The following is a 13,620-nucleotide window of genomic DNA, read 5'->3' as shown; positions in this document are numbered from 1 at the left end:
TCAGCAGGCCGATTGTCTAGCAGAGGACAGGGTCGTACTCTGGGGTAAGGCTCAGGGCAGAGGGAGACTCCTCCCGTTCTCACCAGGATCCCATTCAGACGCAGGAATGAGCCCTCTTCCCCCAGAGACCCACTACCTCCCCTATTCCCAGTAGCCAGGAAAGGGTGGGGAACAGAAAAGAAATTCCCTCCATTCACTCCCTCCTGTTAGTCAGGGTGAGGCAGAGGAAAAGCTAACAGGGCACTATTGTATGCCATTAAACATCTGAGAAGACTGAGGATCTGCTTAGTCTGGGTTTTGTCTATCAAAGAAAGCCAGCCACCTGGAATCCTGCAGATTCCTTGACCCAGTAGTCCTACCCCAGTGTGGAAGGAAAGGACCCAACAGCACCTTGTTGTTGTTCAGCCACATCCACCTCTTCCTGATGCCATTTTGGGGTTTTCTTGGCAAAGATACTGGAGTGGTTTTGCCATTTCCTTCTCCAGCTCATTTTATAGATGAGGAACTGAGGTAAACAGGCTCACGTGACTTGCCCAGGGTCACGTTGTAAATAAGTGTCTGAGTCTGGATTTGAACTCATGATGATGAGTCTTTCTGATTCCAGGGCCAATGCTCTATCCACTGTGCCATCATCACCCTAGGTTTTCCTTTATAGGGAACCTCTGTATTGGGGTCCTTTCCTTTAAAGGGATAGAATTCTATGTTCCTGAGTCCAAATTTGGTGGCTGAGGAGGAAGCCAAAATGATGAAATTAATTAAGTTGACTTTGGGCTAACCTATGGTAGGCTTGACATATAAGAAATGTATTCCTGGGGCAGCTAGGTAGTGCAGTGGATAAAGCACCAGCCCTGGATTCAGGAGGACCTGAGTTCAAATCCAGCCTCAGACACTTGACACTTACTAGCTATGTGACCCTGGGCAAGTCACTTAACCCCCATTACCCCGCAAAAAAAGAAATGTATTCCTGAAAAAGTTGCCTATAAATCGAATTCTACAGTATACTCAAGGTAGGAGGGGGTCCTGTCTACTTAAAAGAGAAAAGTACTTTCATGGGGTAACAAATTACTCCCTAATTTATCTACCTTGTGAATCCAGATTGGGTTTGCTTAAGATGAGGTATACCTGGATTTCTTTAGGCCTTTCTGTGACCAACACTGGATGAATGTGGAGAGGGGTGAGGGAAGGTGAATTAGGGTTTGTGGTTTGAAACACAGATTAGGCTGGATTAGCTAGGGCCCTGCCTTCCCTGCTTGGTTTGGGTTATGGCCAACGGTCTGGATGACCAAGCATTTTTTTGTCTGAGACAAGTGTAGTCTTTACATTTTTGCAAATATCAACAAGGCTCTTGATGGGCCAGTGGCTGCCTAAAGTAATTAGTATGTAGGTGTTTTCACAGGTTTCCTTTTCTAATTTCTAGACTGCCCTTTCCCGCTATAATCCATCAGGCAGGCCACCACCAAAATTTACCCTCCTAAAGCACCGGCTTAATCAACTCGCCCCCTGGCTTAAAAATTGTCCATTTACCTTTAAAGTCTTTTTTTTTTTTTAGTCAGGCAATTGGGGTTAAGTGACTTGCCCAGGGTCACACAGCTAGTAAGTGTTAAGTGTCTGAGGCCAGATTTGAACTCAGGTCCTCCTGACTCCAGGGCCGGTGCTCTATCCACTGCCCCACCTAGCTGCCCCCCATTTACCTTTAAGCATCCATCCAAACCTTTCTTCTCTGCCAGGACCTGTCTCTGGTCCTATACCCACTAGGGAAGCTTTTCCCAACTACCCCAGCTCTTTCCTTTCTGCTGCTTACCACTTGTGTGACCTCAGAGAATTCTGGGCCTCAGTTTCCACATCTGTAAGATGAGAAGGTTGGTCTAGATCTTCTCTAAGGTCCCTGAAAGCTGTAAATCTGTGGTCCTGTGAATTCCTAGAGAGTTTAGGATGGACCATGAAATCTGACCCTGGTGTCCATCCTCACTTGAAATGGTCTTTCATTGTCTTAGGCAAGAGAGTGTTGTTTCTCCAACCAGACTGAAATTCTGGAGGACTAACATAGGGCTTGGGAGATAGTCTTCAGCATTTGTTTTTATAAGATTTCTAGTTTCAAATTTTTCTCCCTCCCTCCCTTCCCTCCCCAAGACAGCAAGTAATCTGATATAGGTTACATATGTACAATCACATTAAACATATTTCTGCATTAGTCTTGCTGTGAAACAAGAATCAGGGCAAAAATGAAAACCTCAAAAAAGAAAAACAACAGCACCCAAAACAAAAGAAATAGTATGGTTCAATCTGCATCCATATTCCACAGTTCTTTTTTTCTTCTGGATTTGGAGAGCATTTTCCATCATGAATTTGAATCAAGTTTATTGTATTGGGCAGAGGGGAGAGCTGGCAAGAGACAGTGTGGCATAGTACAGAGAAAGCTAGCCTTGTAGTGAAGATCTGGATTCAAGTCTCACTTGTGACATACACTGACTATGGGAATCACATAGCAATCATGAGCAAATCACTTTACATCTCAGTGCTGTAGGTCAGTGGTATCAGAAACAGGTGCCACTAAGTCACACAGGTGATATTGACTTAGAAAACCACATATTCACATTAATTATGTTTTATTGTATTTTTATTTACTATGCTAAATATCTCCCAATTGTATTTTAATCTAGCTCATGATGTTCTTGAGGGTGTTTAGAGCCATGTTTAATACCTCTGCTCCTAGGCCATGCTCTAAGACTCTGAGTTTACAGAGAAGGTGCTGACCTGCATTAGTAAAGGGTCTTTTTCTCATATGGGAGATCCCCTTACTATGGAGGTCATACATCTAGTCCTTATCCCTTATATTGGGGATGGTTCTCCACAGTAGGCCATTATCTGCAGAATTCAGGGTGAGGAATCAAACTCAAACCTCATTTCCAATCAGGAAAACAGGCAGGGATATTAGGCCTCAAAGAAACAAGGGAATGAAGGTGGAATAATGTCTCTCTCCCCCCCCCCCCCTGCCCCCCAGGCAATGAGTGTTAAGTGACTTGCCCAGGGTCACATATCTAATAAGTGTTAAGTATCTGAGGTCAAATTTGAACTCAGGTCCTTCTGAATCCAGGGCCAGTGCTTTATCCACTGTGCCACCTAGCTGCCCCCCAGGAATAATGTCTAAAAGAAGATTCTGCTTCCTGGTTACTCTTTTCAAGGTGATACTCCATGCCTGGGAGAGAGCACTGAGATTCTTGCTATAAAGTAGGATTTTTTTCCACCCTCCTAAAATAAATCATTGATATACATAGTAATGTTAAAGGATCATGGCATAATGAAACATACTATCTATAATATGTTTAGATCTAGAAGGGATCTTAGTTATCTACTCCAACTCCCTCATTTTACAAATGAGGAAACTGACCCACAGAGAATTTAAGTGACTTGTCCAAGGTCACACAGGTGGGATGTGATAAAGGCAAGATTTGAACTCAGGTCTTCTGACTTTAGATCCATCCCTCTTTTCATCCTTTCCATTGTAGCATCCTGTAAGATTCAGAAAGTACCTTTCAGAATTGGGGGCTGGGGGGAAGACTTTAGCAATTTTAATGTTAAATATATATATTTTATTCCTTGAAATTTTTTGATCTGGGGGCAGCTACGTGGCTCAGTAGATAAAGCACCATCCCTGGATTCAGGAGGACCTGAATTCAAATTTGGCCTTAGACACTTGACACTTACTAGCTGTGTGACCCAGGGCAAGTCACTTAACCCTCATTGCCCCACAAAAACAAACAAAAAAATTTGATCCATATTTAGAATATATAGTAACTATCAACAAGAACATTGGATTAACCAAAACACTCCATCTCCTAATTCTTCTGAATAAATTATTTGCTAAACATTGATGGGCCCAGTGGTCTGCCTTAGTTGTGATATATATGGGATGTCCCAATAGTCTTTTCCCTCCCTTTAAAAAAAATCAGGGTATTTGCTCATTTCCAGATTTTAAAAGCATAAGATTTAGAGGCAGAAGGGACTTTTAAAGGTCCCCTCTATCACCCTTCCTTCCCCATCCCCCCCATATTAGTCATGTCCCAATAGTCTTAGTGCAGTTTTTTTTTTCTTAGCGCAGTTTTAAGCAGCTTAAAACCAACAGGACTTTTGAGACATGCTGTATATAAAATGTGTGCCTGCATATTCAGCCACATGCACAAAATTCATGAAGGATCTAAGATCTCAGCTGTGTGGAAGGACTCTTGGTGTGGGAATACCCCATTCAATGCCAGTAGAACCCATCTATAACTTAGTAGGAAAATCCTAGGGGCGTGTCCTGAGATACAGTTTGCTTATGGTCATACAGAAAATATGTTAAGGAGGCAGACCTAGAACCCAAGTCTTCTTAACTCCAAGACCAGCCTTTTATCCATTCTGATACACTGCTTCTTGTGTGTGTGTGTGTTTGTGTGCACACACACGTGTAAGCGCACATTGGAATATCTAGAAACAATGTCTATGCATTTGTAGAAACACAAGATTCTACTGACGGGGTCTATTTTCATGCAAGTCATCATTACTGTCCCCTCTCCCTCCAGTGTGTACTGAGAATGAAACCGAAGTTGAGGCAGATCAGCAAATGGACAACTTGTACCTGAAAGCCTTGGAAGGGTTCATCGCCGTGGTGACTCAAGATGGAGACATGATCTTTCTGTCAGAAAACATCAACAAGTTCATGGGACTCACGCAGGTTAGCACCGCCTCCTCCTCTGCTCTTCTCTGAGTTTTTCAGTCTTGTGGCAGAGATGCTTCATTTCCCAGGAATGCCCCCTTGGGCTGTAATCCCTTATTTCCCCAAACCACCCGCCCCAGGCTAGCCTGGGGACTGACCTACAGCTGGATAATAGAGATTACCTCCAACCCTGAAGGAAAGTTCTTGAGGGAGTAGAGAGTATCAGGAGACCTGGAATCAGGGTTGTGTTGGAGCCCCTCCTGCCACCCTGTTAACAACACCTCAGAAATCTATAAACTCTATAAATCAGAGTTGGATTCGTTGTTTTGTTAATTTGTCTAGAAAGTGATGGAGAATGATATGGATGAAATTTTAAAAGTGTTGAGTATTTTAGGAGAGCTAGTTGTTAAATATTTACCAACACACCTCTGCCTAGAATTAATTCCTTCCCCATCCCCTAATTCAGCAAATTCACCTCATTCTTGAGCTCCTTCATCCCTGAAGCAAGAACAATAACACTTACACTCCCTGACTCATCTTACTTTTTTTTTGGAATAGGTGGAACTAACTGGACACAGTATCTTTGACTTTACTCACCCTTGTGACCATGAAGAGATACGAGAGAACCTAAGTCTAAAGAATGGTAAAGTGACTTTCCATTTCATGTTGCCTTGCTCTTCATTAATCCTAGGGAAGTTTGTGGGTCCATGAGCCAGGCGTCCATTGTCTGAACATAAGGAAGGTGACTCTCAGCTACTATAATCTAGTCGTTTTCCTAGAGTAGATCTGGGCATGTATGCACAGGCTGAGTGGATCGGAGCCCCTAGGTCAACTACTCCAATATATCTCACTGAGAACCTGCCTTAACTCAAGAAATTCCATCTCTACTAAGGAATTTCCTTTGGGTAAAAGTACTTTCCCTGCCAAGACTCTTTAATTATCCACCCGTTATCTAGGTCAGGTAACACATTAACTCATTAGTCCCTACTAAGTCCTTGGCATAGATTAGCTCTTTGTGATGGAGGAGAGAGTTAGACCATTTATGGGAAGTGGGATATTGAAAGAGTGAGTTTTGATAAGGGAGAGGAAGCACGCAAAAGAGCAGAGTACAGTGTTGTGCCCAGGGAGACAGGCTTGAATGGAATACCAGTTGAGGAACAACTAACTATGTGGCCAGAAGAATCCTGAGATCACTCGTACCATGAACAGAAGGATGGATAAGAAGAGACGTTTCCTTCCTATAATGGGCATTTCTATTTTAGGGAAGACCTAACCCTAGGTAGAAAAAGATGAGGGGTTCCCTTATGCATAAAATGAGAGTCACTAAGAGGTGTCCCTTCCCCCAAAATATTCACTCCATCCTAGCCTGCTATGAGACCCGGGATTCATTCCCAGAATCAATTCTCCTCCCCACCCCTTTTTTTCCCCCATTAAAGAGGTATTTATTGAGCCCTTCCTTGGCAAGTATATGACTCTGTGCTAGGGGTTAAGACATTGCCTGCAGAGCCTCTTGTTAAAAGGCTGAGGATTGATTTGCTGAATATAGCAAGGCCTTGTGCTATAGCGAAAAGTGTTCTGGACCTGGAGTCTGGAGAGAGCTGGGTTGGAAGCCCATCTCTGACACTCCTTGGCTGGAAGACCACGAGCAAGTCATCAGACTCTTTGTGACTCATCTTTCCCATCAGTAAAATAGAACTAAGAGCATTCTCTGTGTCTGCAGGCTGTTGAGAGGTATGCATTAAACACACAGCACCATAGAAATGTGAGGTGTGATTATTATTACCTGGGCTGCTGGCCTAAAATGAGATCTCTTTTTGAACACCCCTGCCCCCCAAACCTGAGATGCACAGGCACCTTAAAAAGAATGCTGGTTATTGGGTTTGATCCACCAGAAGTCTGGCCTCTGCTGGGACCAATATGTAATGTTAACCTGTGGCAGATCAGTCAGTGGACAATTTGTACCTGAAACCCTTGGAAGGTTTTATTGCTGTGATTTGTAGGAACGAGGTGGGGATGGGGGTGGGGAGGGAAAGATGGCGTGCTGAGCAAAGGGCTTCCTGGCTGTGGTTTCTGGCCTCTCTCTGTCTCTGTGCAGCTTCTGCTCACTTCCAGACTTCCCTGTTAGGGGCATATGTCCTTGCTGGATGAGGTATCCAATGGGAAGCTGGGATTGAACCCCAGCAGCTGCCCTTCAAGGTCAGCCTATATAACCTCACCCATTCTGAAAGGAGGAACTTCTCCAGACAGCCTCATTAAGGAGGAACTGGGCAGGACACATTCGCGCTCCAGCAAGATTAGAAACCTTTCCCCCCTTCCTTCCTTCCTTTCCTTCTTCCCTCCCTTCTCCCACTGCCCTCCCCCTACTTCCCATGCCCCTCCCCAGGTACTTATGGCCTCCAGGCCACATCTTCTCATACTGAGGCTTGGTTAGAGACACCCAGGTGAAGTCTGTTGCATTATGCTATCGAGAAAGGAGGTCCTGAGGTATAGAGGCTGCTGCCAGACTTTCTGAACCTTCTTAGGACAACCACATTAATAGTTAACATTTCTAGGATGCCTTAAGAATCAGAGTACTTTCCTTACAATACCTCTGGGAGGTTCAGTATAAGTGTGGCCATCCCATTTTACAGGTTAGGAAACTGAGGTCTTTGGGACCCAGCTGTGATCCTTGATTAGTTGTGTGACCCTGGACAAATCATTTGGCCTGTCTGAATTCCAGCATTCCCCCCACCCCCCACCCCGACTCCTACCATGTATACACCCCCCCACCCCCTGCCCTCTCGCTCTCTTTCTCTCTCCCTCTCTCTCTCTGTTTTTCTGTCCCACTCTTAAGAACTAGGCTTGGATTTTTCTCAGAGAGTATCTTTTCTTTTCTTTCTTTCTTTCTTTCTTTCTTTCTTTCTTTCTTTCTTTCTTTCTTTCTTTCTTTCTTTCTTTCTTTCTTTCTTTCTTTCTTTCTTTCTTCCTTCCTTCCTTCCTTCCTTCCTTCCTTCCTTCCTTCCTTCCTTCCTTCCTTCCTTCCTTCCTTCCTTTCTTTTTTTCTTTCTTTCTTTTTTAGTGAGGCAATTGGAGTTAAGTGACTTGCCCAGGGTCACACAGCTAGTAAGTGTTAAGTGTCTGAGGCCAGATTTGAACTCAGATCCTCCTGACTCCAGGGCCGGTGCTCTATCCACTGCACCACCTAGCTGCCCTGAGAGTATGTTTCGTACAATGAGGACACAGAAGAGTACAGTGGGAAAAGCTGAGGCTCTGGGGTCAGTGGACTTGGGTTCAAATGCCACCCCTGGTCATCTGTTCCTTGTGTGATCCCGGACTTCTGTTTCCTTAGCTAGAAAATGAAGAGGTTGCACTAGATAGTCTGTGAGATCCTTTCCAGTTTTAGGTAATTTACCAAATATTTATAAAGTAGCCAGAGGCGATTGTTCTGGGGAGAGAATAAAGTTTGCATAAGACATGAACCTTGGCTTTGGGGAGTTTTCAGTCTAGTAGGGATTAATACACAGTGACATAGTCTGTTAACTAATTAATCATCAGTAATTAAATGAATATTTAGAAAGGTAACAAAGTATAAAGTAAAGGTGATTCTCCGTAGGCTCTGAGGCCTAGCTGGCTGGCATTTGTATAGTACTTTAAGGTTTGCGAAGCACGGATGTGATTTCATTTGATCCTCACAACAGCTCTTCCAGAGAGGTGCTGTCGTGACCTCCATTTGGCAGATGAGGAAACTGAGGCTGAGAGGTTAAAAAGCTTGCCAAGATCATGTAGCTACTAAGCATCTGGAGTTGGATTTGAACGCAGGTCTTCCTGACCTAGTCTTTTTCTAGGTACCGGGGTGATAACGCAAGAGAAGGAAAAGACAGTCTAGATTTTGAGCTTGAAGGGACCTCTGAAACTGTCTAGTTCTACTCCCTCGTTTTACAGATAAGGAAAACTAAGCCTTAGAGAAGTTAAATGATTTGCCCTCCGTCACACAGAGAGCAAGTGGGAGCAGCAGGAGGTGAACCATGTCCCTGACCTGAGTCGGTCCTTTTCCCGCTCTCTGATAGCGGGTCTCCTCTGAGTCGCCGAGATGAACAGTTTGAAGCCGTTGTGATTGTTTGATCTGGAGTCTAGATTTTGCAGAGGAATGAGGAAAGGGAGTTAGTTTTGGGGTCCCTTAAAGAGATTAAAATAGAAGACTCTTGGGATATCAGGACCTAGCCCAGAGATCATTTAGTCCAAATGGTACCCGAATAAGAATTCCCATCCACCTACCCATCCCGTGGCTTCTTTGACAAGTGCTCATTAAGCCTCTATTTGATTACCTCCAAAGATGGGGAATTCATTCCCTTATGAAGCAAAGCGCTCTTCTCTCGGAAAATGCTGATCTTTAGGAAGTTCTTTCTTATCAAGTTAAAATCTACCTCTCTCTAAGTTTCCTTCATTGTTTCTAGTTTTCTCCTCTGGGGCCATGAAAAAATGAATCTAATCTTTCCCCACGAAAGCCCTTCACATACTTTTAAAACATTGGTCTTGTCCTCCCCAGGTCTTCCCTTGTCCAGGCGAAATACCCCAGTTCCTTCAACCAACCTTCATATGACATAATTGTTAATACCCTTTGGTCTATTTTTTTCTCTCTTCTCCCAAAGGGTCTGGCTTTGGGAAGAAAAGCAAAGATGTGTCCACAGAGCGGGATTTCTTCATGAGGATGAAATGCACTGTCACCAACCGAGGCAGAACTGTCAACCTCAAATCTGCCACATGGAAGGTATGGGAGGACTATGAATGGGTGGTGCTCCAAACACAGCAACCTTTGGGAACCCCCCTTGTCCACTTCTCCTCTATGGTGATGATAACACTCTGGGTCCCTTCTCCATCCCCAGGTTTTACACTGCACAGGGCAGGTGAAGGTCTATAATAGCTGTGCCCCCCACAGCCTCTGTGGGTACAAGGAGCCCTTACTCACCTGCCTCATCATCATGTGTGAGCCCATCCAGCATCCATCCACTATGGACATCCCTCTAGACAGCAAGACCTTCCTGAGCCGGCACAGCATGGATATGAAGTTTACCTACTGCGATGACAGGTGAGGGTGACTGGACTTGTGTGTTTCTGAGCAGTGCGTACATGGGTCTGAGTCTGCCCATACACACATGTATATATGTCTGTGGATATATACATGTATATGCAGGTGTGTATATATGGCTTATACACACATACATATGTATTTTAAGCACTCATGTACAAAGATTTAGTTTTATTTTTGAGAGCATATATATGCACAAATTGGAATTTGCATTTATATGTGTGCGTTAGGGTACACATCACAGGTAGATTGTGTTTATTTTATATGCCTAAGGCAAGTAAGGCATAGGTGCCCAGATACACAAAGGTACGGGCAAATTGTAGTGGTTAGCATATATAAATGCTATATAAGGCACTTTACATATGTGACCTCATTTGATCCTCACAACAACCCTGAGAGGTAGGTGCTATCCCCATTTTATATATGGGGAAGTTAAATGACTCATTCAGAAGCATGAAGCTAGTAATTGTCTGAGGGAGGATTTGAACTCTGGTCTTCCTTATTTGCGCTCCTTAAAGATTCCCTATTTGTTTGTTTGTTTTGTTTTGGTTTTTGCAGGGCAATGAGGGTTAAGTGACTTGCCCAGGGTCACACAGCTAGTTAAGTGTCAAGTGTCTGAGGCTGGATTTGAACTTAGGTCCTCCTGAATCCAAGGCCAGTGCTTTATACACTGTGCCACCTAGCTGCCCCTGTTTGTTTGTTTTGAAAAGATCTCCATCTATGCATTAGTAGTACCTGCCTCAGCTTTTCTCCCCCTTGGAACCAAATGCAAGCCATTTTTGCATTTGTATTCTCCACTGCATCCAGCACCCCTCGGATGCTCTCCAGCCAGACCAGTCACTGGAGAGCCCCACCCTCCACCCCAAGTGAAACACCAGCTGGTGGCTTTGGGTCCCAGCCTGGAAACTGTGACCTAATGCTCCCTATCTTTCTCTTGTTCTCTTCCTCCCCATGTGGTTTTCCTCTTGAGCTTTGTTCTTCTCCTCAGACCCTCTGGGCCTTTTGCCCAAAAGCTTTTTAGTCCAGGGACTTCAACCTGCACTAATCTCTTCTACACAGGACCCATTTGGGACTTTTTCTTTTTCAGACCCTGAGCCTCCTCTTGAATTTAACCTTTGTTAGGACTAAGCTTGAAAGTGAGAATCCCCTCATCTTTGGTGCCCAAGTCAGGATGAAAGTTTGGGGAGGGAAGCAGTTAATGTCTCAGCAAAGATTCCTGAGATGCTACCTGTGTCACTTCCCTCCCTCCTTGTCGCTTTCTATGCTCAGTTGACCAACTGAGACTTGGGAAATTAGAGAGTGATGTGGAAGGCTGAGGAATAAAATGAGCGGGTCTACAAGCCTAGAAGGGTCAGGGGAGGACCATGAAGACAAGGCCAGCTTATACAACAGGCCAGTCCTGGCCCATCTAAATTATATTCAGTTATACAGCTTGTCGGATTTTCCTGTGGAAAATGCCCCACCCCCCCCACCCCCCGGCCCATCTCAAAATATTCTCTATTTCTGCTCAGCATGGGATAGTGGAAAGGGCAGAGAAAAGCTGGATTTTGGTCCTGATTCTACCACTAAGTATCTGTGAGATAGGCTGAGAAGTTCTGAGTTTCAGTTTCCTCACCAGTAAAACAAAAGGATCAGACATGATTATTGGGGGGGAGGGGTTGTGTTGTTTTTTGTTTGTTTGGTGAGGCGAACTCAGGTTCTCCTGACTCCAGGGCCAGTGCTCTATCCACTGCCCCCATACATGATTATTGTTAACCAATCAGTTCAACAACCCATTAATCAACAAACAATAAATTAATAAATTTATTTAGCATCTATTACATGTTAGACATTGTGTAGGTGCTGGGAATACAGAGACAAGAAAGTTATAGTTCCTTTCCTTGAGTTTGTGGGGGCAGCTAGATAGCACAGTGGATAGAGCACTGGCCCTGAAGTTGGGGAGACCTGAATACAAATCTTACCTCAGACACTTACTAGCTATGTGACCCTGGGCAAATCACTTAACCCCAATTGCCTTAAAACATTTGGGGACATCTCCAGTCATCCTGTTCTATAGCTTGCCACTAGATCCAGATGGCTCTGGAGGAGAGAGTGAGGTTGGTGACCTTGCAGAGCCCTCCCTCACTTAAATCCCATTCAGTTCAAGTCATGACATCACCTCCTGATGTCATGGTCTTCTTTGAGAACAAAGGACAAACAACAACAACATTTGATCAGATTATTAGTATACTTAAATATGTATATACAGGATCCATAAAAAATAAATAGGAAAGAATTTGGGGAGGGAGAGCAGTAGAAAATAGAGACTTCAGGAAAGGCTTCATGTAGAAGATAGTGTTTGACTTGAAGGAAACAAAGGATTCTGTGAGGTTGAAGGGAGGAGGAAGGGCATGCCAGGTGGGAGGAACTGCCAGAATAAAGCCCCTGAGGTGATAGATGGAGGGTCACATGTGAGGAAAAACAAGACCAGTATGGTTGGACTGCAAAGTATGGGAAGCTGAAAAGATGGGTGAGGACTAGGTTGTAAAGAGCTTTGAAGGCCAAACAAAAAAGCTTATATTTTATCCCAGAGACAAATGGGGACCACTAGGATTTGGGGGGGGGGAGTAATATAGTCACTCACATGATCATCTGTGAGGTTTCCTCCAGAGCTAGCATTCTAGAATCTCCTAGCTTCCCACAGTGTCCAGAGGCATCAGTTCCTCAAGAGTCTCTGAAGTCCAGTCATAGAGTTCCTTTAAGGGAATCTGCCTGTTTGTTTCCTGTCTCTCTACCTCAGGACTTCTTAGGAAATCACGAGATTTTTTTCATTAGTCAGTAGGACAGACCCTCTGACTCTGAGCCACAGTAGGAAAGTTTGGTGAGTTGCTATGACTGGAAAAAAAATGGTGACCAACCTTCTATTAATCAGGCTCTTGGAACTTAGCCTGAACCTTGGTTGACAGAAGGACAGTCTGTTACTTGGGTCCTTACACTACACCTGTCTATCTTGGATGAGCTGCACTAGTATATACTTTGGGAACCCAGGATCACTTCTCCACCACCACAAGGCCTCAGAGCTTGGTCCATCAATGGAGGGAGGCAATGGTTGTTGTTATTAAAGCTGTTGTTTTATTTCTCTCTCATTCTGAGCAGAGTTGAAAGACTTTCTCTGGGCCTCCATTTTTCTCTGCTGTAAAAGGAAGGGTTGGACCAGAGGGCTTCCTTTTAGCTCTAAATCCATGATCTCTGGAAAAACCTTGAGCTAACATTTCCTCCAAAGATGCCCCCTAGATGAAGGCTGAATGAAGGAAGTGCAAACCCAAAGAATCTCTTCCCCAACCAAGAAAGAAACCATGTAAGAAATAGCCTTTGGGGGCATCTAGGTGGCGCCGTGGATAAATCACTGGCCTTGGATTCAGGAGGACCTGAGTTCAAATCCAGCCTCAGACATTTGACGCTTAACTAGCTGTGTGACCCTGGGCAAGTCACTTAACCCTCATTGCCCAGCAAAAAAAAAAAAAAAAAAAGCCTTTGTCAGCTGGGGAACTTCCTTTCTCCAGAGCCTCTCCCTACTCAGCCAGGGGACATAGATTGTGAGAACTAATTTACATGTCAAACTTCTCATTTCCTGATGGGGAAAAATTCATTTTTTCTTGGTCCAGATTAATTTCTCTCTTCCTTATTTCCAGCCTGGCCTGAGTTCTGGTTGGAGGATGTTCTTTACCAGTTAATCATTCTCCCATGCCTTTTCTGCAAAAGCTCATAGACCTTTGGCACTCCTGGTAGAAACCTACCAGGACCCCTTCCCTCAGCTCCAGTCACCTTAGACCTAATCTACAAAGACAAGACATCTACAGAACAAATGAAGTACCCCGAACCT

At 44.3% G+C, this 13,620-nt stretch overlaps 1 protein-coding gene across 1 annotated transcript in view; it reads left to right on the top strand.

The window, feature by feature from the left end:
* The window catches only part of EPAS1 (endothelial PAS domain protein 1), a 122,115-nt gene that overhangs the window by 76,080 nt on the left and 32,415 nt on the right, over positions 1–13,620 (top strand). The window contains exons 3-6 of the mRNA XM_043982840.1: positions 4,560–4,711; positions 5,252–5,336; positions 9,322–9,440; positions 9,556–9,758. Of these exons, the coding sequence (XP_043838775.1) occupies positions 4,560–4,711; positions 5,252–5,336; positions 9,322–9,440; positions 9,556–9,758 (559 nt within the window). The remainder of the gene's footprint in view (positions 1–4,559; positions 4,712–5,251; positions 5,337–9,321; positions 9,441–9,555; positions 9,759–13,620) is intronic.

The sequence above is a fragment of the Dromiciops gliroides genome, chromosome 2, assembly GCF_019393635.1.
Source record: "Dromiciops gliroides isolate mDroGli1 chromosome 2, mDroGli1.pri, whole genome shotgun sequence".
Classification (NCBI taxonomy): domain Eukaryota; kingdom Metazoa; phylum Chordata; class Mammalia; order Microbiotheria; family Microbiotheriidae; genus Dromiciops; species Dromiciops gliroides.
The sequence above is the reverse complement of the archived record's forward strand: the minus strand, read 5'-3'. Positions and strand labels throughout refer to the sequence as shown.